The following is a 24,972-nucleotide window of genomic DNA, read 5'->3' as shown; positions in this document are numbered from 1 at the left end:
AGGCTCTGCAAGCCTCTGGGCCTGGGAAGAGCCAGGAGGAATCTCTTGCCGAGTGGCAGAGCTACAAAATGCTAGGAGAGGCCACCCGCAAAGTTTGAAAGAGCACCCAGGTCTCCTAGTCAGCATTATCTTCATACTTCTCCTAGCTCATAGAGCTAGGGAGCTAATGGGATACTAGTCTTCCACTCACCTATTGACAGGTAGTCTGACGGAAGTTATGCATACAGTATCAATATTGGAATCTGGTTATAAAGTTTACAGGTAGCCCAGCAATGGCAATATTAGTTTGTGAATATGCTGTTTCAAATCCCGTAACTTCCTCACAATTTAACAAAAGTTCTCTGATAGCACTAACCATGAACAAAGACTTTATACTGGCTTTTTTTCCCCCCCCCAACTCATCTTTAGCTGTTTAGTTACACATGTAGACAACATTCAGGTGCTTCATAATAAAATAATGTTCTATGCTGAAGATATTCCATGCATTTGTTTTAGGTTTCTAATGCTGCCTCCTAGCAGAGTCTGGAGCTCAATAGCCAAATTGAAAGGGAGCTTCATAAGCCAGCCTTCTCTGAACCCCATTTAATGGTAACAACATACACTGTGCACTCAGACACAAAGATGCCGTACCGTAATACCTAACACCCCTTACATATATATCTTAGAGTCTGGCTGTAATATCAGCTCCATTCTGTACACCATCTGCATTAAGTTACTTGGTATTTCTTGCTCCAACTCATCACTCGGAATACAGTGCTAAACAAAAAAACAAACCTCTTTCAACATGAATTCCACAGACACTGCTACTAGATTTATTTGTTGTTTTTTTTTTAAAGCAGTTGCCCTTGACTCTGAAATTTGACAAGAATAACGCATCGGGATAATTTTTCCTGATATGCAATAAGAACTATTATTTTGTACAGTGTCTCTCCAGGCATGACACTATAGAAAGAGTATAGTAACTCAGCAGCAGATGGGGGGGAGGGGGAGGGGAAGTGTCCAAACAGTAAAAAACATGATGGATGCAAGTGCTGCATATTCACAGAAAGAATGTGCAGCATTTCAAGTGTCTGATGAAACTCTGTTAGTGAAATTAAAAAAAAACAAAAAAACAGGAAGTACAGAGAATAAATTAGTGAAGAAACTAATTGTTTTGAAAGAGAGGCAAAGTGGAGCGAAATAATACTTGCCGTTACTCTCTCTCTGGTACTACAAACAGCTAACACTGTGGGAAGCGTGCCTTTTTGTACCAGGGAAAACACCTAAGTCAACTTCTTGAAATCAAAAACATAAGTTTTGTTTTTTTTTAAAATCACTTCCTTTGAGTATAAGAGGAGAGTCTGCATTGGTGTGTCACAATCACACAACTTCCAGGAAACTAATATTAAGGCAAGAAATAAAAACTCTTTTTTTTCAAAGCCTAAAGTGTTTACCATGCTAAATAAAGAATTTTTGAAATTTAGCATCTCTAAAGATAAATAAGAAGAAAGTGCAGGAACGCAGATGACCTCTGGTACTGCTTTACTTCACTTCTATGTACTTGTAAATGCTTAAAAGAACAATCCACATAAGTTCTGTGAAGTATGCAGAAAATAATTTAGATGCAGAACATCTTCCAAACAAAGTTCACTTTTACACAAGTGACTGCACTGGCTCTCTGAAGATTTGTCCTTTGGGGCCAAGATTCTCCAAGTATATTGCAGTAAGTGTTTTTAAGCCCAGTGAGCTGGCACCAGCTTTCTAGCCCAAACCTACAGGAATTTCAAGAACAATTATGTTGAATTCCAGAAAAGTGATACAAAGCTAAATCCATTATCTGTTATTTGATGAACTCTATCCTATTTAATCATTGTTACTATGGGGAATTATCTCAATAGCTTCACACAACATTGTTAGTACAAAACAGTATTGCAAGGGCCACTGATCCATGAAATATGAGTGTAAGAAGCTAAAGTTAAAAAAAAAAAACTCCTAATATAACACAGCAAATAAAGCTACAAGGAGATATTTGTATGATAAGCACATCAATCAAGATGTTTAGCTTTAGAACAAGCTTAAAACAAGTGACTGCACAGATCTGAAACCCCAGATCCTCCTCAGTCATTGACTTTGTGATCTTTCTTATCTTCCACCCATTTCTCTGTGAGATTGTATTCAAGAGTCTGCAGAAAGCTTGATATATTGGGCTTCCAACTCTCACAGAATCGCGATTCTTCCAAAAAAACTTAATTTTACTAAATAGGAGGCAAAGATGTTCTACAGCTTAATCTTGCAAGGCAGACAAGGAGGCGGAACATACACCTGACAATACTAAGCAAATGGTCTCTCTATCCATGCACTAAAAGTAGTCAGTGCACATGTCTGCAAAAGAGGGTGCAAGGTACCCCAGAACAAGACAAACTGTTCCTAAGATTTCTCTCTAACTCCTCTAAATTATATCTAATTTCTCCCAAAATATGAGATTTCTAACCTCTTTAAGAAGAAAGAGGACAATTTTCACCTTTAGACTACTGTGCCATACAGATTATTCCAAAAACGTCTGTATATAAATTGGCTTGGTTTTGACACTTGTACACCACTTATTTTGCCAATCAGTTGAGCACTCACCCCTAATTCACCCTGTGCTTTAGAATCAATATAATTTAAGTATCAGATTACAAGTCAAATGCAACATTTCTTCAAGCAACTAGACAAAAATGGGCATAATCCTAAAAGCCTGTGTGAAAAACTCACCTTGACTTTGAGCATTTCCCTCTCATGAGGGGCTTATAGGAACAGATCTGGTAACCCAGATCACCGATTTATGTTTATTTTTCTTTGACAGTCCTTGTTACTTAAAAAAAGAAAAAAAAAAAAAAAAAAAACTTTGTTCAGTTAGTCCATGATGCATTTGTTCCTGTATAATACAAAATGACTATTTAAAAATCTGCACAGAAAGCAAATTGTCCTAATTTCAATTTCCTAAAAAAGATGATGTGAAAGACAAAATGAATTGCTTACATAAACCAAACAAACTATGACTAGTCTTTTGGCTCAGTTTTCAAAAGGAACTGAGCATTCAAAAAAAAAAATTAACAGAACATGCAGATCAAGTCATTTTAATGTACAGAAAATGCACTGGAACTACAAATAATAATGGTTATAGTCATATGGTGTTCTAAAAGTTACTATCTATAGCATTATATAGATAGGTTTCTCTACATTACTATTTGTTTGCATGTCTTCAACTACTTGATTCTTTAAATATTTCTGAACCTTTTGGAAGTGAAGCTGAAGACAGAGACCCATAATTCAACTGCAGCAGCTCAATACAACTGAAAAAAAATCTAATTTAAATATTCTCTTTATGGATAAAATAAGCCTCTGAGACAGCTGGTCAACTTCAGATACATTGAGATTTGCAAGAAATCAGACAAGATTTTCTCTTCTCACCGTAGTATCTAAGTAGAGGAAAACACAAGCAATGCTGAAGTGTCTATTTTTGTCAGACACTTTTTCCAATACTTACTAGGGCTGATTTAACACTTGTTTCTTAAGAACCAAGTTTCTTCCAAAAATCAAGAGGAATTTAAACCATGCAAGTACAAATGCTAGAACAGGCCAATTCTTAACTATTTGGTGCTGAAATGGTTCAGCTATACACAACTAAGACCTACTCACTAATCATATGCATTGCTAATTATGTCTCAGCATTTAAGGACCATCAGTTTACTGAAGCTGGCAGAACAAAATTATTAACAGGCTAATCTACATTAGAACAGATGAGTAGTATTTACATCCAAGATTAGATTTTATTTAATACTTCTTGAGGTTCTCTTTGAAGTAGTGAAAGGCATGAAGTAAACCTACATCCGAGATCACCAAGAGTTCAGACTATGTTATATAAAGCAGAAACAAGATATTAAAAAAGGAGAGACTGATGATGGACAGATATATTATACTAGATCTACTGCCCCCCATCACAGTTGACTTGCATGCATTACAAGACTTGAGAGGTTTTACTGTTTCATTTAATTCAAAGTCATAAGCTTGAATTTCCAAACCTCCATGCAGTCATTACTTACTCTTGTAAGTCTAGTAAGACCTGGTCACTTGAATAAGAGTTACTTAATTTGAAAGTATTTGTAATGATAAATCCTTATTTGATGTTCAGTCATGCCATTCTATTTTCATGCACGACATTTTATTTAAATAATATAGTGGGCAGAGATTTTTTATTTGTGTTACTACTATCATCATCTTCAATCACTGAAAGCATATAGCAAGAGACAGGACAATAAGTGGAATAGGGAGATAGTTGATATTTACTTGTCACCTACATATGCTTTTTGACTTTTTTTCCCAGTTTAAAAAAAAAAAAAAAGCCTATGCAAGAGTTACACCCTGTTCCCGTGTGCATTCTTCAGCTGACATAGCTTCAACTTTTTAATGCTGTCTTCTTCCTAAACTGATAGTCATTTTTTACTAGCTTAAAGTTTCTGGAGAACAACTAGTTCTTAAATATATATATATTTTATATATTTTTTTATATATATATACACTTAAGGATATATACTGTAAATAAAATGTGGCAGGAATAAGGAAACAAGTATGAAAACATTCAGATCTTTCTAGACCCAAGTTCCAACCTCAAAGTCAACAGCACAAAACAGTTTTTGGATAACAGCTGGTTCATGACTCCTCAGCTCAGACTGTACAGAGCATACTGGAAGCAGACACAAACTTGTTCTTACGTCCTGTTCTCTTCAGCCCAGGAGCTGGATGTTTCTCTCCGTTTTTTGAATGTTTATGGACTTTGCTACTAAAGCAGAATGGCAAGGTATTTTTCCTGTTTTGCAACACTTTGATTAAGTTCCCATAACCAAACAGTACTGAAAGAAAAAGCAATGTTTTCACACTTAAACAGCTTGCTCAAAAGTCATTGAAATAAGCAGCGTTATATTACGTAAGTGTCCAGTTATGTAGTGTTATATGTCAGACGCCTACTGGTAGAATTAAAGGGGCCCACTTTCAAGTCAAATCTCCCATTACAAGAAAAGCCTCTGTAAACTACTGAGACCCAGCCCATTGTAGAGTCCTGAGTGTAAAAACTAAGATAAGAGGTGTGCACACACAAAAAAAAAAAAAAAGAAAGAAAAATCACAGATAACCCACCTCTGTGAGCTTGTTATGATAGAGCTTCCACAATGAAACAAAATGAGACCCTCAGGTTTTAACTGCCCAACAACTAACAGGTGTCAGGGTTCTTAAAATCAGGTCTCTCTATCCTGTATGGGGAGAGTGTAAGATCCATACCGAAACTCTATTCCTTCCTATTTCCATTTGCTAGCACAGCTCCTCTGACTTCTGACCATATTAACCCTCAAGGCACAGTGCTGTAAAAGGTACAAGGTAACAGAAGTGACTACATGCTCCAAAACCATCTGTCTCCCACTGAACTGAAAGCAAGAGTCCATGAGGCAAAGTTTTCGGAGTTTCAAAGAAATGACATGCATATGCATGTTCATGCTGAAGAGTCTTTTGTGGAAACGGCCTACAATCCAGCCAGATTCTTTTCTTTCTGTTTTCCCCTCTTCCAGGAGTGGAGGAAACTACTATATTAGCCAAAACTTTTAAAGTGCCCATTTGCCAGTGTATTCCACACACAAAAAAACACACCACACAACAGGCTTAAAATTCTGGTTCAAGTCAAATTGCTGCTTCTATTTTTTTTTTTTTTTAAGGCAAAAAGGCATTAATTCAGTACTCTAATTTTAAAAGTTTTTACGAATCTAGTAAGCAGCTGTTTTTATTCTCCATTCATCTTATACTTCTGTTAATAAAAAAAGAAAGACAACAGTAAGAAGCCTTTGGTTATTATTTAAAAAAAATGGGGCGAGATAAATCATAACAGGCAATCTAGGGTCACCATGGCTTCAAATCAAGGAGCTGCAATTTTATTGCTATGAAAGCAGGCAAACCGGGGTGAGCAGATGCAGCACAGGGAGGTTGTTGCCAGCTAACTGGATCAACGCACTTTGTTCCACCCCATCCATCATAAACCTTTCATGCAACCAGTATCTGAAGCACAAACTTCCAAGTATAAAAAATGCGCAGAGTGTCCCAACCATGCTGAATCTGCCGTACAAAGCTGCTGAGCCCTTGCAGCGACTGGCCACTTCAACCGCAGCTCCTGGGCCTTTTTAGCGAAAACCTGTCCCCCTGCGCTTTGTTACAGTGATCGAGAGGAAACGGTCAGGTCGTGGTTTATGCACAGGTAAAAACAAATAAATAAGCAAAACCACAAGTTCTTGCAGCCTGTGCTGATTCACAGCACACTTGCTGACACGGAGTTTCTTCTCTAAAACCCATTAGCGGGGGAGAGGAAAAGAAACAAGAAGAAAGCATCTGACACCCTTCGGCTGCCCCACGCAGGCAGGCGGCCCGCGGGGCCGGGGCCCCCCCGGGCTCGGCGTTTGGGGCGGGGGGGGGGGCGAGGAGCCCTCCCCCGGGCCTCGAGGCGGCCGGAGGGGCGGCGGCAGCGCGGGCGGGCGCTCACCTGCGTTGTAGAAGCGGTCCAGCACCGCCGTCTCGCCGAAGTCCAGCTTGCCGAAGTGCAGCGTCTCCAGCGCGGCGCCCACCACCTCGCACGCCTCCCGCAGGCTCTGCAGGGCGCCGCTCTCCGCCGCCAGCAGCGGCCCCTGGCTCGCCTCGTTGATCACGTAGGTGACCGCGGTCCGCCGGGCGCCGCCGCCGCCCTTGGCCCGCGCCGCGATGCCCGTGCCGGCGGCGCCCTCCTCGCCCCACAGGGCGCCGGCCGGCGGCGCGGCCGCGTCGGGCAGGAGGCTGCGGGCAGCGCCGTCAGCCCCCTGCGCCCGCCGGCCGAGCCCCTCCTCGCAGCCCGGGGGGCTGGGCACCGACAGGCTGACGATCCCCTCGCTGCTGTCGCTCATCCTGGCGGAGCCGCCACCGCCGCCGCGCGTCCCGGGCTCTGCTCCGCGGCCGCGCTTAGGCGGATGCCATGCTGCACCGCCTGCCCCGGCACGGGCACGGTCCCGGCGCCCCTGCGCGCTTCTGCCGAGCCGCCCAAGGCGCGAGGCGGCCGGGCGCCAGCGAGGGGCTCCCGCTCAGCGGCTAGCGGGGGCGGCCGGGAGACGAGCGCAGCCTCCTTCGGCGCCGGCCCCCAGCACCATTGCGCGCCGCTCCCTTCTCCCCCGCCGCCGCGCGGCGTCACCTGCCGGGGCTACCTGGCGAGCCCGGCCCGGTGGCGCGCTCCTTCCCCCGCCGCCGCGCCTCGGCCCCGAGCGCCGCTCCTGCTCCGGCCGCCTCGGCCCCCAGCCTGCCCGGGCGCGATTCCTTGGCCGCGGGGAGGAACCACTTGGCGGGATCGCTGCTAGGCGTCCCCGATTTAGCCGAGCGACAGCTGCGAAGCTACTCGCGGCCCGCGCCGCCAGGCCCCTCCTCCCGCTCCGCCTCCGGCCAGAAATAAAGCCGCCCGCCCGCGCCACCCGAGCGGGGTCCTGGGGCCGGCCGGGAGGGCCTCGCCGCGCCTCCGGGGAGCTCGCTGGGCGGCGGCAGCGGGTTTCGGTTAGGGCGAAATAGTGCGAGGAGCCGCTCTGGGCGGCGGCGGTTTTTGCCTCACGAGGGCGGCGGCGGCGGCGGGCCCCTTCCCGGGGGTTGGCGGCAGGGGGCGCCAGCCTGGTCACCGGGCCCGCGCAAAGCGCCGGGCAGGGGCGGGGGAAGGGGCCGGCGGCAGTTGGAGCCGCGCGCGTCCGGTTCCGGGCTCGCGCCAGCCCTGTGGTAACGGCCGGCGCGGACGGTTGGCGAGGCGTGGGCAGAGGACGCCTCTCGCTCCGGCGGCTCCTTCCCCGCTGTTCCGCGTAGTTTTATTTTTAATGCCACTTGTAAAATGAACCTGTGTCGGGCAGCACAAGTGTGCTCCTGGCAGTGCTTTAAACGAATGGATTTTGGTTGCGCGTCCCCCAACGCTAACAGCCGCTGAGGCGAAACCTGCCCTGACTTGCCTGAAGTTTTAATACGTGCTTTTACTAGCAGAAGTTAGTTTAACCTAAATAAACCCGTATTTGCATAAAACTAAGTCATGTGTAATGACTCCCGTGCTCCGAAGAGCCAGAGGGAATTTTGCCATTTACTTCAGGATTGATCCTGTTGCTCCGTTTTTATGATATGCAGGTCTTAACTAGACTGTCAGGGCTTAGGGGTAAGTGAGCGGCTTTGTGTCTTTGCACAGAGTTGAAAGTGTTGTCAGGATTTAATAATCATTAACCCTTGCCTTTTCTTCCTTTTTCTTCCTGCTTAAACCTTCCTCTCTTTGTGTTCCTGAATGGCCTCAAGCTGGCTGAAGGTTTTGTGGCTGCTTTCAGCAGTACCTGGCTCGTACTTTTAAAAAGTGCCATATTTTGGAATTGGAAGACTAGTCTGTATTTTGATTAAATATAGTGTTGTTATAGTCACCTGCAACTTGTCTTTCATGGATGCTTTGGCATTTGATATTTAACAAATATTTCTTCATGGAAAAGCAAACTAATCTGAATAACTAGCATATCACCAAGAGGAACGTTAACTTGGTGTAGTAGTCCACCCAGTCAGGGAAAAGGAAAAGATCCATTAAGATTTGAAATAATATATAATAATAAATATATAATAATATATAATATGAACACTAAAACTTAAAACAAATGCCTAAAACTTGCACATTGTTTGCAGGCCAAGAATGAATCACTGAGCAATTCAAAATGGATTTGAAAAGGAAATGAAGTTGAGAATTCTGCAGTCCGTTTCTGAACAAAAATACAGTGAAATCCTAATGATTACTAAATTTTTCTTTGGATGGGGGGAACTATATTAAGTAGATCCAGGAGAAACATGGAGGAAAAATAGCACTCTACATATTTATAGTTATGTTTATTTGTATTATCAATAAGTCCATCCCATTAAAATTCATCTCGTTAACGCTAATCATCTTGTTGGCACTGAGCCTGTTCCTGTATCATTGTTTTCCTGTGACTTCTGCAGACAGAGGATCAATTCTGGACTAATTAGGAAAGATTAGTCACTGCAGTACCTTCAGTAGCCCTGTTTGCTTTGCGTTGATCAGTCCCCTTTTCCAAAGAGATATGCCTGGCATTTGCTTCTGCTGATAACAAATGGGTAAATGGGGTGGGAAGATGACGAGCAAACTAAAGACCAATTTACAGGTAAAAGTTAATATTTACTAATCTGTCATTTACAGTAGGTTATTGTTTCTTGCTACAGTCAGGATGGCAATCAGTTTTTCTAAATAATGTAGTTTTCCACAAAACACAGAATCAGTGTTAATCCATTCAACACTACAGTTACATCACATTACAGGAAGCAAGAACAATATGTCTCTGTGGTGTTCTCTAGAACAGCCCATGTTTGTCAAGCGCAGAAGGAAGTCACGGACTGAAAGAAGAAGGAAGAAGCATGCTATTTCACTTAGCATTACTGACTTGTGAGCCTTACTTCATTATTAATACCTTGTCCATTCCATAGTCAAGATAGTTTTTTCTATTGATTTGTCTGGGAGTGAGGTTCAACCCTTAACTGAAAAAAAATTAAACACTGATTAATATGGAATAATAGACACATTGTCTATGCTTTTATAAAGGAAAAGCATTTTTTCTTAATCTGTTAGCTCCTTGAAGTGAGCAATCAAACATTTAGGAGCTCTTCAGTTTGGATGTTTGATTAGGGGATGATCATTCAAAGGACTTTTTTTTTTTTTTTTTAACAAAGTAATATCCCATTTGTTATCAGAAGTACACTTACCTTGTTCACTTGTTTTTCAGGTGCTGTACAACTAACATTTTTAGTACCAAGTATTAAATATGGCCTTACTCCCACTCTGATTTTTTTGATGGTAGAACTTCTAACAAGCAGTTAGATGTAAAATTGTTGAAATAAGAACCCTTTCTTCATTAAATGCTTTTACAGCCATAAATCATAGACCTCTAGACTTAACCAAATTATAATTTTAACATCCAAGAATTTGTTGATTTTAGTTTCAAATATAAATGCAATTTTTGAGTGTCAAACAGCATATGACAGACGCCACAGATTTGATTTATTCACTCATACTGGTAATAACAAGATCCAAGTCAAAAAAAAGGGTAGTTCCGCTGGATGTGTTCTGATTTATAGAAATGAAATGTAAAATACATGTACTGTGCAATGAAAAAGACTCTGTCCAAATTACATTTTCAATGTACTATGGCCTTCAATGTCCAGCAAGGTGGGGAGAAAAAAGATTCTAGACTAATATGCCTATTGAGTTTTCTTGATGGTTATTGGGTTTTAAAGTGGATGCTAAATTTCATCCATATTTTAAGACCTTCTTATCTAACTATAGGGCAACATACAGAAATGAGAGACTGGAGATACACTGTAAATCTTTCACTTATAAGCAGGAAAAAAAGAGTTTGCAAAAGCAGAGTCCAATATGCTTGAGTTATGGGTGAAAAACAGAGCATATAAAGAAACTTGTGGATAGAAAAATCCAAACAAGAGATCTTGAAAGTACACAAACTAATCCCGTTTCCTTGAGCTTTAGAACAGAACTCTCACAAGCAACTAGATCTGATTACTGAAATAAATTGTTTAAAAGTTAAATCTTCTGCACAATGAAAGTTAGACTAAGTATATCATTGTAGACAATTAGAGGTACCTTTATGTTCAATATGGAGAGGACAGTTTTTCGTTAACAGGGTGCCAGCTGCCAAGTTAAAGAAAAAAAAAGGTATGTGTAGGATGGGACTAAACATGTAAAGCAGTACTTAAGTACTAAGAAGCAAGTAAATAGAGACTGGTGGTCATTCTGTAGGGAGGCAGCTGATCGTGTAACAGTAGTAACTTGACAAATTCACCTGTCAAATGATGGCATGGTCCCCACAAACAGTAATCAGCTAAAAGTGATGGAACAATATGGGCACATGGCTGGGGATGACTATTTCATCAGTCAGGACTGCCCTGGAAGCCCCTGTATTGTGAAACAACAGACTGAGTGTGGTGAAAAACATGCCCTATGCTTATACTTCTTTTCCACATGGCAAGTCTCACACTTCTTCCTAAATCTCCCCATCTTTCTTCCTCCCTTCCAGTGTCTTTCCCTCCTCTTACTTCCGTTCTTTTGGTCCTCCAGGACAGTCTCCATGCTAACTGCCTTTTCCTTTTCCTAACCTCACTTTTCCCATGTGACTGAGCCTTTTCCCTTTGTGTTCACTCCTGCAGCCTCCTTTGTCTTCCCTTTTCCCAAACTTTCCCTTTTTTATTTTTATTGCAATCTTACCATGAACCTTGAGATACTAAATGCTTTTCTTAAGGCTTTGACTTAAGGCTTTGGCCTTTTTATTGCACAGGAATTTCACTTGGGAAAATCTCTACATTTCTATTAGTTTCTACAGTCTATTAATCAGCAAGCACTTGCTGTCGTAAAAGAAAATCTTGATAGCATGAAACCTAATGGCTCTGTAACTAGAAGGCAGAAAAAAGTTTCCTGCAGTCCATGAGTATTTTTAATATTTTAAACTACCTATCCTCACAGCTAAGGGAATGGTTCACAATCTACTTTCTCCGGTAGTTTCATAATTTCTTTCCATACTTGGACTAGGGCCTTCCTGATAACCATTTCAGGCAACCAGCAAGTTTTTTTTTAAGGATTTGTATATACAGCAGTGATTGTTACCAGCTCAACTCACACCTAAGTTAGCTGTCAACCAGCAAGCTGAGGAAATGATGGAGATATGTCTGTAACAGAACAGAGCTCAGCAGACTGGAAAGAAGGTGAACTGGATGCGGAGATATTGCTGTAAGCATCACAACTACTTATTCTAACGCTAACAAGGGATATGGCTTAGGGAAGTGACTGCAGTATAAATGTACCTAAAAGCTATATGCTAATTAACTGGGAATTTAGTTCAATCAAGTGAGCCTGAGTTAGGAAAAAAATCTCAGTGTTGTCGGGTAATTCGTTTGCAGAACTGCAGGATACCAATTTTTAAGTGGAACATGGCTGCCATCTACTGATGCATTCTGGATACATTTGCTTTTATCTTTCTTTGGTGAAAGGGGTTGGCTGTTGGACACTTCTGTTCGTGTCCTTCCTGTTTCTTGAATTCAGTTCACCTGGTTCAGGAGGAAGCACAGTCATGTTTAGCAGTTCTGTTTGTTGGACCTTTTATCCCTGCTTGTAAAATAGCTTTTTCTTTAGTTGTTAGTGTATCTACCTTGAAATTTCCTATGTAAATACTTGCCATATTATTTTGCATCCTTGTTCTAAGGATCTTAAAAACCTGAATTCACAAGCTTTTCTGTAAAAAAATTGTTTAGCGAACTGTTACAACAAACTAGGTCCTTCTTTCAGAATTTCCTTGTAACCCTCTCTCCACTTCTTGATATTTATGTCTACTAATTTTTTCTAAGCTGTCTTTAAAACAGAGCTGTGCCACTAGTAACGACTGCTTCCTGCTTGCATAACCTCTTTGTGGAATTTCATTCATTATAAAAGATGAACTAGATTTGTAGGCTACTTTGAAAATGCACGTGATGAAACCTTTCCAATACTTGGATGTACGGGTGGTAACTTGTCCATAGAGTAGCTGGAGATTACACCATCAAGCACTTGAACCCAGAAAAATCCCTTGCAAAGGGCCATGTCCAGATTTACTTATGACACTACTGCAGAGGGTATATATCTTTGTAAATGTTGTTATTGACTTCCCAATCACAAAAGACAATTACTGTAAAGACAGCTGCCCACAAGATTGTCTTGTGATCTGTGTTTCCAAAAGGCATGTTGATTTAAAAGGATTTCACAGAGGCTAAAATTGGTGGAATTTGACCTGCAGCAGTCAATTCAATAAGGCATTCCTCTTCTCTGGTGTTAAAAAAATCTCATCTCAAATGATGTCTCTCAGTAAATTAAGCCTATTAAGTTGCCAGGTGTGAGGGTGTGGGATTTGCTGTGAGGTTTTGTGCTTACTAGATAATCTAAATGATACACTACATTGAGCTTCACTTGCACTAAGTTTGGATTGATTTTATTCTAAAATCATGGAAGCTGTTAGATAAACATATTTGATTTCATTTTTACCACAAGATCAAAGAACTAGTAAAATTGCATAATTCAGTGATCTGAATTTGAGTGTCAGTTTAAGGAATTGTATATTTATGTAGCTTTACAATAGATTTTGTAGTTAAGGTTTGGTTTTAAATTTAAATGAAGAGCAGGAGTATGTAATTATCTTCCAAGATCCATGAGGTAGCTCTGATTAAATCATCTTATTCCCCTTTGCCTTACTTTCTTTACTTCATGTGTAAAACAGTAACTTCCTGTCTTCATCTCTACAGATGTAAATGGGTCACTTATTAGGGTAGCCTGTGTCCAGGTGCAATCATCTCTGTGTATATTTTAAAGTCCTATATCTCACACGGGATAAAATATATCAAAAGTTGCAGCTGCTGCTCTGCTCAAATATTTTTCTACGCCCGAACCCCTCCTCCTTTCAAAGGCAAAACTCCCACTGGCTTAATAGAAGTTGTCATTGGTATGAGAAAATTTGAGTTTGTTCATAAAAGAACTTCCATAAAGCATAAATGCACCACAACAAAGAATGATAAATACCTACATACTCATATATGCAGATCTCCTCAACACATGACAGACTGAAAGAGCTTGGAAGGGCTTTTTAAAAGAATGACAATATACCTACTAAGATCAAAAAAATCACATTTATTCAAATACATCAACATAATGAGTATCTCCAAAGGATTGTCCATGCAGTTTGGAAATCTTTTTCTCTGCCACATATAATTTTGCAGAATTGTTTATCACAAAAAATGGGTAGTGAGTGGTTGGAGGCCTGGTCCTGGTCAGATAATCTTTAATTACATGAACCAGGCAGGTATCGATATCAAAGTGTAGTTGTATCAAGTGGCAAATTTGTCATTGGGACGGCCTAAAATTACGGCTTTTCTTTGAAGGGAGCAGGGGCTCCCAGGCTGCAGACACAGCATGCGGGCAGCCAGTGAGACAGCGACCCGCCGGGCCCCCAGCAAACGGGCGGCCCGCAGCAGCGGCGCCCCCGGGGCTCCCCGAGGGGCGGCAGCGAGGACCGGCCGCCGCTCGCTGGCGGCGCGCCTCGGCCCGCACCAAAGATGGCGGCGGCGTAGCTTCAGCACCGCCCCTCGGGCGCGGGCGGGCGCTTCCGGCCGGGCCCCTGCGCGCGCGGCGGGGTGCCGCGGCGCCTCCCTGCGTCCCCGCCTGGGCCGGGGCCGCGGGCCGCGCCATGGGGGCGGCGGGCGGCGGGGCCCTGCGGCTGCCGGGGCTGCACGGCTACGCGGCGGAGTTCTCGCCCTACTGGCCGGGGCGCGTGGCGTGCGCCGCCGCGCAGTACTACGGCATCGCAGGTGCGGGGCGGGGAGCGGGGGAGGCCCGCGGGTGGTGGGGCCGCCAGCAGGGCTGTCCGCCCGCCCGCTCGCATCGCTTCGCTGAGGTTCCGTTTCCGGGTTGCTCCGCGAACGTTGCCGCAGCCGTTAATTCGGTTAACGTTGCCGGTTGTTTGCCTGCTCGCGGTAGCTGGCGGTTACGCAGCTGGATACCTGCTGGACGGCAGCGTGCCTCTTCTTCCTGGAAGCGTGAAACAGCTGTGCGGCTGCCGACTGCAGCACAGCTAGGGCAGAAAGGGAGTGCCGCTGCTGGAGTACAACAGAAAACACTCGCTTCTTTTATTTTTATTAGTCGCAGTCATCGGCGCTGTTGCATAATGAAAAAAAATGCGGTTTGGCGCACTTGTTTGCAGGCATTTCTGGTCCAAGAACATAAACGAGACTGCCTGCATCGAGTCGTTTGCCCTCCTGAAGCGCCACGGCAAGAGCGGCCGTCACTACCATACTCGCCTTGTGGTGGTGGTTTGCCACTTTGCTCAACTGGAAGCAGTAACGCCTGTTTTTTTTTTCCTTTTACTGTTCATCGTACACAGTATCTTCCTTTATTATGGTAATTATGTCTAAAGAGCGTATCGGGCCTCTTTACAGTGATTACTATGAAAAAAGTAGCTCGTGTGCTCATGAGTCATGAGTTCAAAGGCTGTGCAAATGTTTGCTGCCCTCAAATACCATCAGTTCATGAATTACATGTCTGTGTGTATACATATAGTAAATGTCTTTCAAAGCAGTTTATGTTTTCCCTTTCTGTTTTGCTCTGCGTGAATACAATACAATTTATGCATCTGTTCTCCTTCAATGGAAAGCCGTTAATTTCGGAACAGGTTGCAAATCTGATGCTTGCCCCTAAGTCTCCCAACCAGCTAGGTTTTCCTACTTCAGAAAATACAAAACAACTTTTATTTTTTAATCTTTTTTTTTTTTTAATAAGAACTTTTCAGAGGAGTGTTGACTTCATAGGAGCAGGAGTAAATATATGGTAGAGGAGGCATACATAGAGTAAATAAAATGTCTGAAAATATTTTCTCCTTAAAATTTTAATTATTCCAGTCTCAGTCATTAAATGTTCAGAAAGGCCCTGGCAGGTCTCTGCAGTCCTGCTGAAGACGCAAGCTGAGCTTTTTGCAGTATTGGAACCTTTTTCATTTCCTCTAGGGCTACTGTCCCTAAAAGCATTCATTTTAAGTAAAGTTTCTAAATGTTACTTTGACGTTACGTCAGTCACATAGGAGAGTAGTACCTGTGTGTGTTTTCATAGAACTGAAATCTTCATTTATTTTTCATGATCTGCATTTGTATTACTAAGTACTCTTTTCAAGGAGAGAAAAAAAAAGTTATGTTTGCTGTGTTGTCAAAAGATCTAAGGAACACCAGACTGGTGTGTCTGTAACATAAGGCGTATGGGTGAAACACACTATTTATGCTTTCTTTACAAGTGAGTTTCTTTTCCAACCCTACCCACAGGTGTACTGGAAAAAAAAAATATATATATAAATGAAATAATGTTTTAGAGACGTAAAGCAGAGTCAAGGAGCTGTTTATACCTACAACTAGTTGCTTCTCCTGTTAAAGAAATTCAGATGCCTTCCATATTTGCACAGTATAACTACCTCAGAACACTAGGTTGCATTGGCATGCAGGAATTAGTTGTGATAATTTGTTTTATTTTGTTGTTTTAGGTTGTGGAACTCTGGTAGTACTGGAACAAAATGAAGCTGGGATTGTTCTGCTCAGAAGGTAACATAGGTTTATTTTTACGAGCTTGAAATTACAAGTTTTAGCTTTTTTAGGAGCAGTGTGTTGCCACCTAAATTTGACCCTTTCTGAATGGCTTTATTGAAAATGGAGCAGCAAGTCCATGTGGAAAGTCATGCAGGTCCTTTCTAGGAGATACAGTATTCTAAGAGTTTGACTTGTATTCTGGATGGGAGGAGGAGTAGAAAGGTTAGGAAGGAGGGGATTTTAGTACTCAGCCATCATTCACCTAAAAATGTCTTGAAATTTAAAACAACAATCATTTAGATTACTCTGACAGCTGAAATAGAAATACGTAACAAACAGTGAAGTAATTTGTCATATTCAGAGAAGCAATTTTTAATTCATAATTATACAGCAAGACTATTTGTAGCTATTAAACACTCTCTTAGTTCTGCTGTGCACTCTGGTTTAGTAATGTTCATTTCTATGTTTCCAGAGACTCCACTTAATTTGTGGTAGAAAGTCCTGTAATTTCCTGAGCCATTGAGCTATGTCATGTTCTCTACAGAAACTTTTGGTGTGCATGCTTTTTTCCCTCATAATTACTGCAGGGTCCCATGAAGTTAACCTGAGCTTAGCTGAACCTTGAGTAAAAAAGGGGTAAATAACTTCATATTTACCATAAGATAGCAGCATGGTCCTTGGCAGTTATTGCAGAGCAACTGATACATGGTATGTTTTCCCATAGGATGAATTGGTGTGTCAAAGCTCTTTTTAGGGAGTATGGAGATCTTTAATATGTTCATAACTGCCCCTATGCTGGGTTTTCATTATGACTCAGCTTCTTATTGATGTTCTGGATTGAACAGAACTTTTCCAAAACAGAGAGTTTTATTTCTTTGTTTGCCACAGTTATTAAAATTTAAGATTACAATCAGATTTGATTCTCTGTGTTGAAGGTCCTTGGCTCATTTATGCTTTAACCTAATCAGCCTATTCTGACATAGACTTGTAAAAGTTTTCATGATATCAACTAAGTTACTGGAAAATCAAATACATAAAAAAGGATGTTTAGAATGGTAAAAGAGGGTGATTTAAAGAAATATCGTCTCTACTAGGCCAAACATTTATGTCATGCTTTCTCATGGACAAATATCTTAATTGTTCTGATTTAGTTTTGACTGGAATGATGGTCTGTTCGATGTGACGTGGAGTGAGAATAATGAACATGTGCTCATCACTTCTAGTGGGGATGGATCTCTGCAAATCTGGGATACAGCTAAAACCACAGGTCCACTGCAAGTCTATAAAGAGCACACTCAGGAGGTAAACCCGGAAAGCTTGAAAATTTTAATGAACTGTCTAATGCTTGAATTATTAAAGGAGTTATTTGTGGACTCATTGTCGAAAGTGTTCTTGTTGTTTATTTTTTCACTTTGTTTGGGTCTGTGGTCTGAATTTATAACTTAATATTATTTTGATTATGAAGTGAATTATATACTGTCCATACTCATATATCTATATCCTATAGCAGGCACCACATAATCACATAAATCTAATATATTCAGAAATAGCATTTGTGGTTCCTTGTAGGCTAAGTAATCATTCAGTTGTGGAAAGTATTGAAGCCATTCTGTGACTCTAGAGAACATCATTGTATAGGTCTAAATCAGGTGGCTGATGTGTATAGCAGTGTTATTTTGAGGATACAGACTGACAGAAATTTTACAGATCCTTAGGACTTCTGTTGTACTCAGGAACTGCTTGTCCTTTTCCATCCTAGCATTTGTGAGGTCCTACTCAGAATAACAATAGTCAAATACTGGGAGAGGATGAACTTTTTTAGCCTTGGATTGATACCATTGAATTTGATTTTTCTTAGAAATTTAATTTCTTTATACTATGCAATATTGGTAGGCAAAAATGTTATATTCATCTTCAGAAATGTATTTGCATTAAGACAATTTATTTCTAAGTATATTTGTCTTCCCCTGAGGGATTTTTCTAAGGTATAACATTTAGCATGCTCTTTGGTTTTCAGTCCTTTATAGATGCATATGCCTTGTAAAATGAATGGTTACCAGTAACTTCTCTCACAGATAAGAAACTATTTTATTAGAGACTTAAAGCAATATGGCCTCTGAAGAAAGGCATTGACTTGACAGAGTTCTGTTGATCCAGCTGTCTTTCAAAAATTTTAGTTAACTCTTCCATTGTATAAAGACCACAAAGTAGTCTCTGAGAGGTTTAGGAAGAAATTTTCCAAAAATAAAGATAATTTTGTAGATGGTATGCTGTGCTGTTTTAGAATAAGGAAGCACCTGATACTGACAGTTGTTGGACAGGTAGGAGGGAGGCAGATTGAACTAAAAGTTCCTTCATGCTTTCCTTCTAATACTCTGCTGTTTTCTCTCAGGTCTCTTACCTTTTGATATGATTGGTTTTAGTCTCTCTGTTGCCTGGATTACTACTACTTTATCTGAATAAAATAAACCATCATCAGATGGCCAGCTAGTGGATATGTAGTCAACAAAGAATGACTGTGGGAGTCCAGTTATGTATTCACAAAAACCTTTGATTCTTTCAGGTATGAGGCACAAATCTAAAAGCTGCATGACTGCAGTTACACAAGAGTCTTTATGTTCTGTCCCTGTTTTCTTTTCTACCATTTTCTCATTGAAATTCTGTCCATAAGATTATTTTGGTTCTGCTGCACCATCTGTTGTCCGTGAAATATGAATTTCTGTGTCCAAGTCTTGGTTTAGCAGGGAGCATCGGGAGGTTGACGCATTCAACCATGAGTTGGAAAGACAGTATAGGACACATGGGCTGAGTGTTTATTGTGAGATATGAAAGGATTGTCTTGATTTTTATAAATGTGCATTAAGACGATAGATCTCAGTGGGAATATAGCTAATAGTTTGTGGTAAACCTTCTTAATCCATAATTCCTTTCTGACACTTTTAATGAATATCTTGTCACTGAGTTTTATAATTATTTCTAAGGCAAGATTGACAGGGATCAGTTTCCTGTTTTCTAAATGAGATCATTGTCCTTCCTTGAAAAGAACATACCATTTTAGTTTAAAAGCGCATCTTTATTATGAAAGGACAATGAGTTTTATTCCAGCACTAACCAACTGCTGAATCTCATGAATAAATTAGTCTAATTTACTTTGGTTTTGATGAAGTCTCACTGGAATGTGAGACAACAGAGTATTTCCATTAAATTTGTCCTGTAAAGTGAGTCTTGACATTTTTTTGATTTTTTTAAATATTTTTACATCTTTTACCTTTCTTTGATCTTACCTATAGCATTTGTTGCTGCTGTTTGTGCATAAGTAGCATTAGTACATTTTATGATTATAAATAAAGCACTGAAAGATGGACATTTTGAATTCAGGTTTATGCTGTGTTGTTAGTCTTTCCCTGATGCTCAACACAGCTTCTTTTGAAGCATCTGTAAATTTGTGTTGGGTGATTGGCATGAAAAGGCAAGAAGAATAAAACTGACCTTACTTGGTTGCCCACATTTTCCTCTTTTCATTCTTTTCTCAGTACCTGGACCTGTCACATGCCATGAAAAATAACTCTTGCCTTTCCTAAGCCTGTTGTCTGTTCTGTTTGTAAATCTTGCCTGAAGGAGAATTTGTCCAGGTACTGTTACCTCTGATGCAGCTGCAGAGTGCTGGGCAGTCCCACTCATGTCTGCCGTATGTATACAGATCAATATCATAACATGTGTTTAGCAGACCTATATTCTGAGCTTGTGAGTGAGCTGGAAGCCATATGTGCACTTTGTATTATCTGTTCAGGAGATCTGATGCATCTGAAATATGTGGGGCGAGGTGGATATGCGATACAGGAGCATATTTTTTCGGACACGTGTCTCTTCCTTGAAAATTCTGGACAGGAGTATGAGAGCCCAGCACTTCCTCTGAGCTGACTTTGTATGCCTGTTGCCTGAAAGAGGCTTGCTACCTAGTGATCCATGTAGGGGCATCGCAAAGCTGCAACTTAGGAGTTACACACAGACCATCAGACAGATTCAGGGGAAAGGGGAGATGCTAATATTTATGAGGAGCTCTGGAGCCACTTTGGAGAACTATGATGTCTTTCATTCTTAAAATATGAGCAGGTACTTGTTTGTCTCTTTTATTATTTTAATGGAAGGAGGCAGGTTGAAAGGGAGGGTATTTTAATGAGCTGCAGTACTGCTAGTCAGCTGACAAAAGTAGAAAACCAAAGGGATAAAGGCATGGCTTGGACAGACAAACAAAAAAGTACCTCTCAGTTTATTATTTGTATAGATTTTGTCAAATACTGTCCCAGTGTCTCACACATTTGGACTGTAAACTCCTCACAGAAGGGAGCTAGCACCACATGATGCTAGAGCAATATACTTTTTGGAAGGTGGGAAACATGACATTGTAAGATAAAAAAGGAATGTTGCAGATGATGCACAGTTTTTCTTTGGGCAATGGTTGTCTTCCACTTATGCAAAATAAGCAAATAGATGAAAAACAGTTAATTTACACTGGATTCAGCATAGTCTGAAATGAAATTAGGTGACTTTGGCTTTTGCTTGGTTAATTTTCTTTTCCAATTCAGCTTCTCTACTTTTTCTCTGGTGACACAGGTCCAAATGTTTTCACCTTCAAAATAGGGTTGCTGTATTTAATGTATGATTCTGTCTATCCAAGAGAGTGGGGCCAGTTATACTGTACTACTTTAAACAGTGCATTTAGCATGTTGCAGGTAAGATTCAGTGATGTGCTAGAACTAGATTGTCCTCACTGGAGTACAAATCCCTGTTTAGGGGCCCAGCTGTTGCGAGCAATGCTCTGCAGGTAGTTGCCACATTTCTGAGAAATGTCATGGTAGGTCTGGTTGGATCAGGACCGCAAGCAGATGAATTGTTTAAGCTAATCTTTATCCACCTTTAGCACAGAAATGGTTCAGGTTAAAACTGCATGTTGTCTCACTGGAGGTTATGGAGCTCCAGGCATCATCAGCATTTGACCCACTGGTGAATAGTCAACATTTTGGTGTGAGATAAAAATTGGAAGCAATAGAATGCACCTTACAGTGTGTAGATAAAGTGGATTGGAAGATGGAAATTGTGCATGTTCTTGAGGCTTTGAGATCTGAAGAATTTCAGCAGGCCAAAATACAGTAAAAATATCACCAAAGGTCTTCCTTATATTTCAGGATTTTTTCTCTAAACAAAAACCAGCTGAGATTTGTTAATAAATTCTGTTAGTATAGAGAGAATCAAGGTGCTTTGGTCTTGTACCAACTCCTCGTCATTTTTGATGCCTATGTGAAGCCTTGATGGTCTTTCTCATTATCATGCTGAGACTAGTGTACCAGCAGTTAGCTTATCAATTCATATCTAATTGTGTCTTTACACAGCACAGAGCATTTGTGCTTTTGGGAGGGCAGCAGAGCTGAAAAATCAGCAATGAAAGATGCAGTTAAGGTATCCTCTGTCAAGGAGGACAACATTAGATGGGGTTTGTTTTTTTGAGGATATGAATATTACAAAAGAGTGTCTTAGAACCTGGAAAAGATGAAGATCAGAGTATTTTATGGCATATATTCCCCCTGCCACCCCCCTGATCTAGCTTATCTGTGTAGAGCTTATATTCTGTGGTAGTGGGCACTCTAGGAAACCTAAAGATGCACATAATTAGAAATCATAAAGAAGTATTTATTGTTAGTCAGCTAAAACCTCAATGTTGACTCCACGGTCAACTCTAAAGAGAGATGTCATTAACAGTGTTAGTGATTAGAAATTGTGAATGTTTGAATAATGTTGGATTGGAGATAAGAAATCAGTCTGAATTATGGCTTTTTGCAGTGGAAGAAACTTCCAGTGATGGTGAGTCCATGTGGGTTTTTTATATCCTTTTTATTGTTTCGGTCTATCTTTTGGGATACTTTTCTGAGCTTATATGTGCTTTTAATACCATATTGAGAGATTGAGATGTTAAATTTAATTTTTGCTCAGGTAAACGGCATCATTGGCAGCTGTGTGGTGCTTGACCTGTGTGCTTTTCTTAGCTGACTATGATAAAATCTGCAAATCCAGGTGTACTTCATGGAACTTAGGCTGACTCAAACTTGTATGCTAATGCTGTTTCTAAACTAGGCTGTTATATCATTTATAGGCATATAGTGTTGACTGGAGCCAAACTAGAGGAGAACAACTAGTGGTGTCTGGTTCATGGGATCAAACAGCCAAGCTGGTATGTTGTTTTTCTGCTGAAGGCAAAAATGTGATTTGTTTTGGAACTGGTATTTCTTTGGGTTAAGAAGCAATATCCATTCACTTTTCTTCTTTATTTTTAAACTGAGGCTGTGGTTCTATTTTAACAGAGATGCTGCCTTGGCCTTCAATTGATATCAGTTTAAGTATACAAGTGCTTTTCATGATAGACAGTAAAAAAATAGTTCCTTTAGTCCTTTCTATACATCTAAAGCTTATATATATGTAAGAAAACTTTCCCTGTTTTATTACATGTATACCTCAATAATTTTCTTTTTATTTTATTTAGTGGGATCCAGCTGTGGGGAAATCGTTATGCACTTTTAAAGGCCATGAAGGGGTCATTTACAGCACTATATGGTCTCCACACATCCCAGGTTGTTTTGCATCTGCCTCAGGTAAACATGATTGTAAAGGATTTCTTACAGCAAAAAAATCCTATATGGTATTGTATTACTTTTGCACTTTGTCCAGCAGGTGGTAGTGTGTATCATACATAAAAATGGAGGAAGGAAAGAGAACTATTTAGCTGAGGATGGATTTGTAGGCTCTGTTATGATCTATAAATCATTCTCTTGGCCTTTTAAACATGGATCAGCAGTTTTCTAGTAGTCAACTCAGTGACCTTGTTGCAGTTTTTTTCTGTTATTTTATGTAGCTCTCAGCCGTTCACATGACTCTTTTCATTGTCCGGTAAAACGTTATATACTTTATTTCATGTTCTGGCTTACATTTTTGGTCAAATTGTCTTGAAATGCAGGGCATCAGTTGACTGATAGGCATGTGAAGAACATAGTTAATTCCTATTGAATTATTTTAAATACTTATAGAAATCATTGTGCCTTGTTCTTGGGAAAAGAAAAAATCAATTTTACTTTTCTACTTCTGCTAGTGTTATGAATCTTGCTGACTAATACAGTCATAATTGAGCTGGATGTCTCTGGAGCCAAAGAGACAAGGCAAAGAGACTGTACAGTGAGGCGACAGTGTTTTCCAGAAAATGTTCCTATTTTAGGGGCACGAGCAGAGCTCTGGTGCTAGACCTGCAGTCTAACTGCTGACCGGCTTGGGGAGAGGAATGCTGTGAGCCACAGAGTGTGCTTGGAAAGTAGAGGAGCAATAAGATGCTGGCCCAGTATGAATATCAGTAGATTCACTCCAGTGGCTTAAATTTGTCCAATTTCAAATCTATTTGAGTTTTGATAGTGATATAAATGGAAATTGTTTAGTTCTTATATCAAGAGGGTAAATAAGTAAAAATATCTCTTTCTGTTACTGAAGTTAAGGAGAATCAGTAGTACATACACAGATATTTTTTCCTATTCTGTGGGAAGCTTGATTAAAAAGTGCATGTGATTTTTATTTTATAAAATTTCGGTCTGGCTGTTTACATTTGGCTTTGCTTGCACAGTGAGACTGGAATAACAAACAAATTTCACATATTTTTTCTAACGTAGTGGTGGTTAGTAGCCAGGTACTGGTGCACAGATGCTTCCAACTTAATTGAAGGTTTATTGAGGTAACGCCTGGGAGGTACTTATAACAGGATGAGCAGAAACTGAAGAGGATTGAGCCCTGTATACTGTATGAACAGTACTGCTGAAATACAGCTACCTGCTACACAATGCTGGCTAAGTACCATTTGGTCAAAGGTAAATGGTGAAAACAGTGTTCGTGTTTTTGCAAATTCTAGGGAAAGTTAAGATCTCTGTGAAGTCCTGCTTGCTCAGAAACCTCTCCTCCATCGCATCTTGCTCATATGAAACTTTTGATGTTGTGGGTGAACAAAAGGGGCTCTCCTGATCCAACAAGTTATTTCTAATTTGATACTTAAGTGATTAAGCCAAACACTCTTCTAATACACTGCCACTTGAACAACTTTGGGAGACATTGATTGTTAAATGCTGTATGTGATGGGATTGTGATTGTGTACAGCAACATATAATATATATATAACATATAACTGATCTGTTCTTTGTTCAGTAGGTGTATTTGTTGAAAGGTTTGACTTAAACACTTAAAGATCCTATTCTTTTGCAAATTTTACTCTGATTCTTGAAAAGGATGAACGTGTACTGCAGAAGCCTGAAGCTAATTGCAGTCAGATTTCACTGACTGATGACTCCATAATATTTTACAGGAAAACCAACCCAAACAAAAGGCACAATATTTCTCTACTATAAGTACTACTTGGATGTGAATAAGAATCCTGCAGTGTAAGGCTAGGTGTAAAATCAGTAAATAAGAGAAACTGATGACTTCAAAGTGATGTTGAACTTTCTCATGGTTTCCAAAATAAAACTTTTGGTGTGCTTCTAAATGAAATAACTTTAAGATTTTGCATAGAGGTCATGACATGCCAATGTGGAATGGCTTTCCTTGCTTGTTTTGGTTCTAATTTACACTGGAATTTTCCTGTGATTTGATTAAATTACTTCACTACTAAAAATGCGTATTGGGAGCTTTTAGTTTGGTCAGCAGTAAAATGTGTCTTTCTGTGATAGTAGAAGTACAGGTGACACTCTTGCTCTGGGTATAAAT

General features: G+C 40.5%; 2 protein-coding genes across 6 annotated transcripts in view; one reads left to right on the top strand and one right to left on the bottom strand.

Moving 5' to 3' along the window:
• MAP3K5 (mitogen-activated protein kinase kinase kinase 5) overlaps positions 1–6,953 on the bottom strand; it is a 101,382-nt gene extending 94,429 nt beyond the window's left edge. The window contains exon 1 of the mRNA XM_067293671.1: positions 6,539–6,953. Within this exon, the coding sequence (XP_067149772.1) occupies positions 6,539–6,932 (394 nt within the window). The 5' untranslated portion in view covers positions 6,933–6,953. The remainder of the gene's footprint in view (positions 1–6,538) is intronic.
• A 7,311-nt stretch (positions 6,954–14,264) lies between these two features.
• PEX7 (peroxisomal biogenesis factor 7) overlaps positions 14,265–24,972 on the top strand; it is a 51,493-nt gene continuing 40,785 nt past the window's right edge. For 2 of the 5 annotated variants that reach the window (XR_001294895.2, XR_010883749.1), the window contains exons 1-5: positions 14,454–15,016; positions 16,143–16,200; positions 17,337–17,487; positions 22,334–22,411; positions 22,721–22,829. Coding sequence is in view for 3 of the 5 variants with exons in the window: in XM_067293672.1 (XP_067149773.1) it covers positions 14,794–15,016; positions 16,143–16,200; positions 17,337–17,487; positions 22,334–22,411; positions 22,721–22,829 (619 nt within the window). In the remaining 2 variants the exon portion in view is untranslated. Of the gene's footprint in view, positions 14,428–14,452; positions 15,017–16,142; positions 16,201–17,336; positions 17,488–22,333; positions 22,412–22,720; positions 22,830–24,972 lie in introns of those variants that run through there. The other 3 variants (XM_067293673.1, XM_067293672.1, XM_013959140.2) reach the window with 3 other exon arrangements.

Source organism: Apteryx mantelli, chromosome 3, assembly GCF_036417845.1.
Source record: "Apteryx mantelli isolate bAptMan1 chromosome 3, bAptMan1.hap1, whole genome shotgun sequence".
Classification (NCBI taxonomy): Eukaryota; Metazoa; Chordata; class Aves; order Apterygiformes; family Apterygidae; genus Apteryx; species Apteryx mantelli.
Note: the sequence above shows the minus strand (reverse complement) of the source record. Positions and strands in the feature narration are given on the sequence as shown.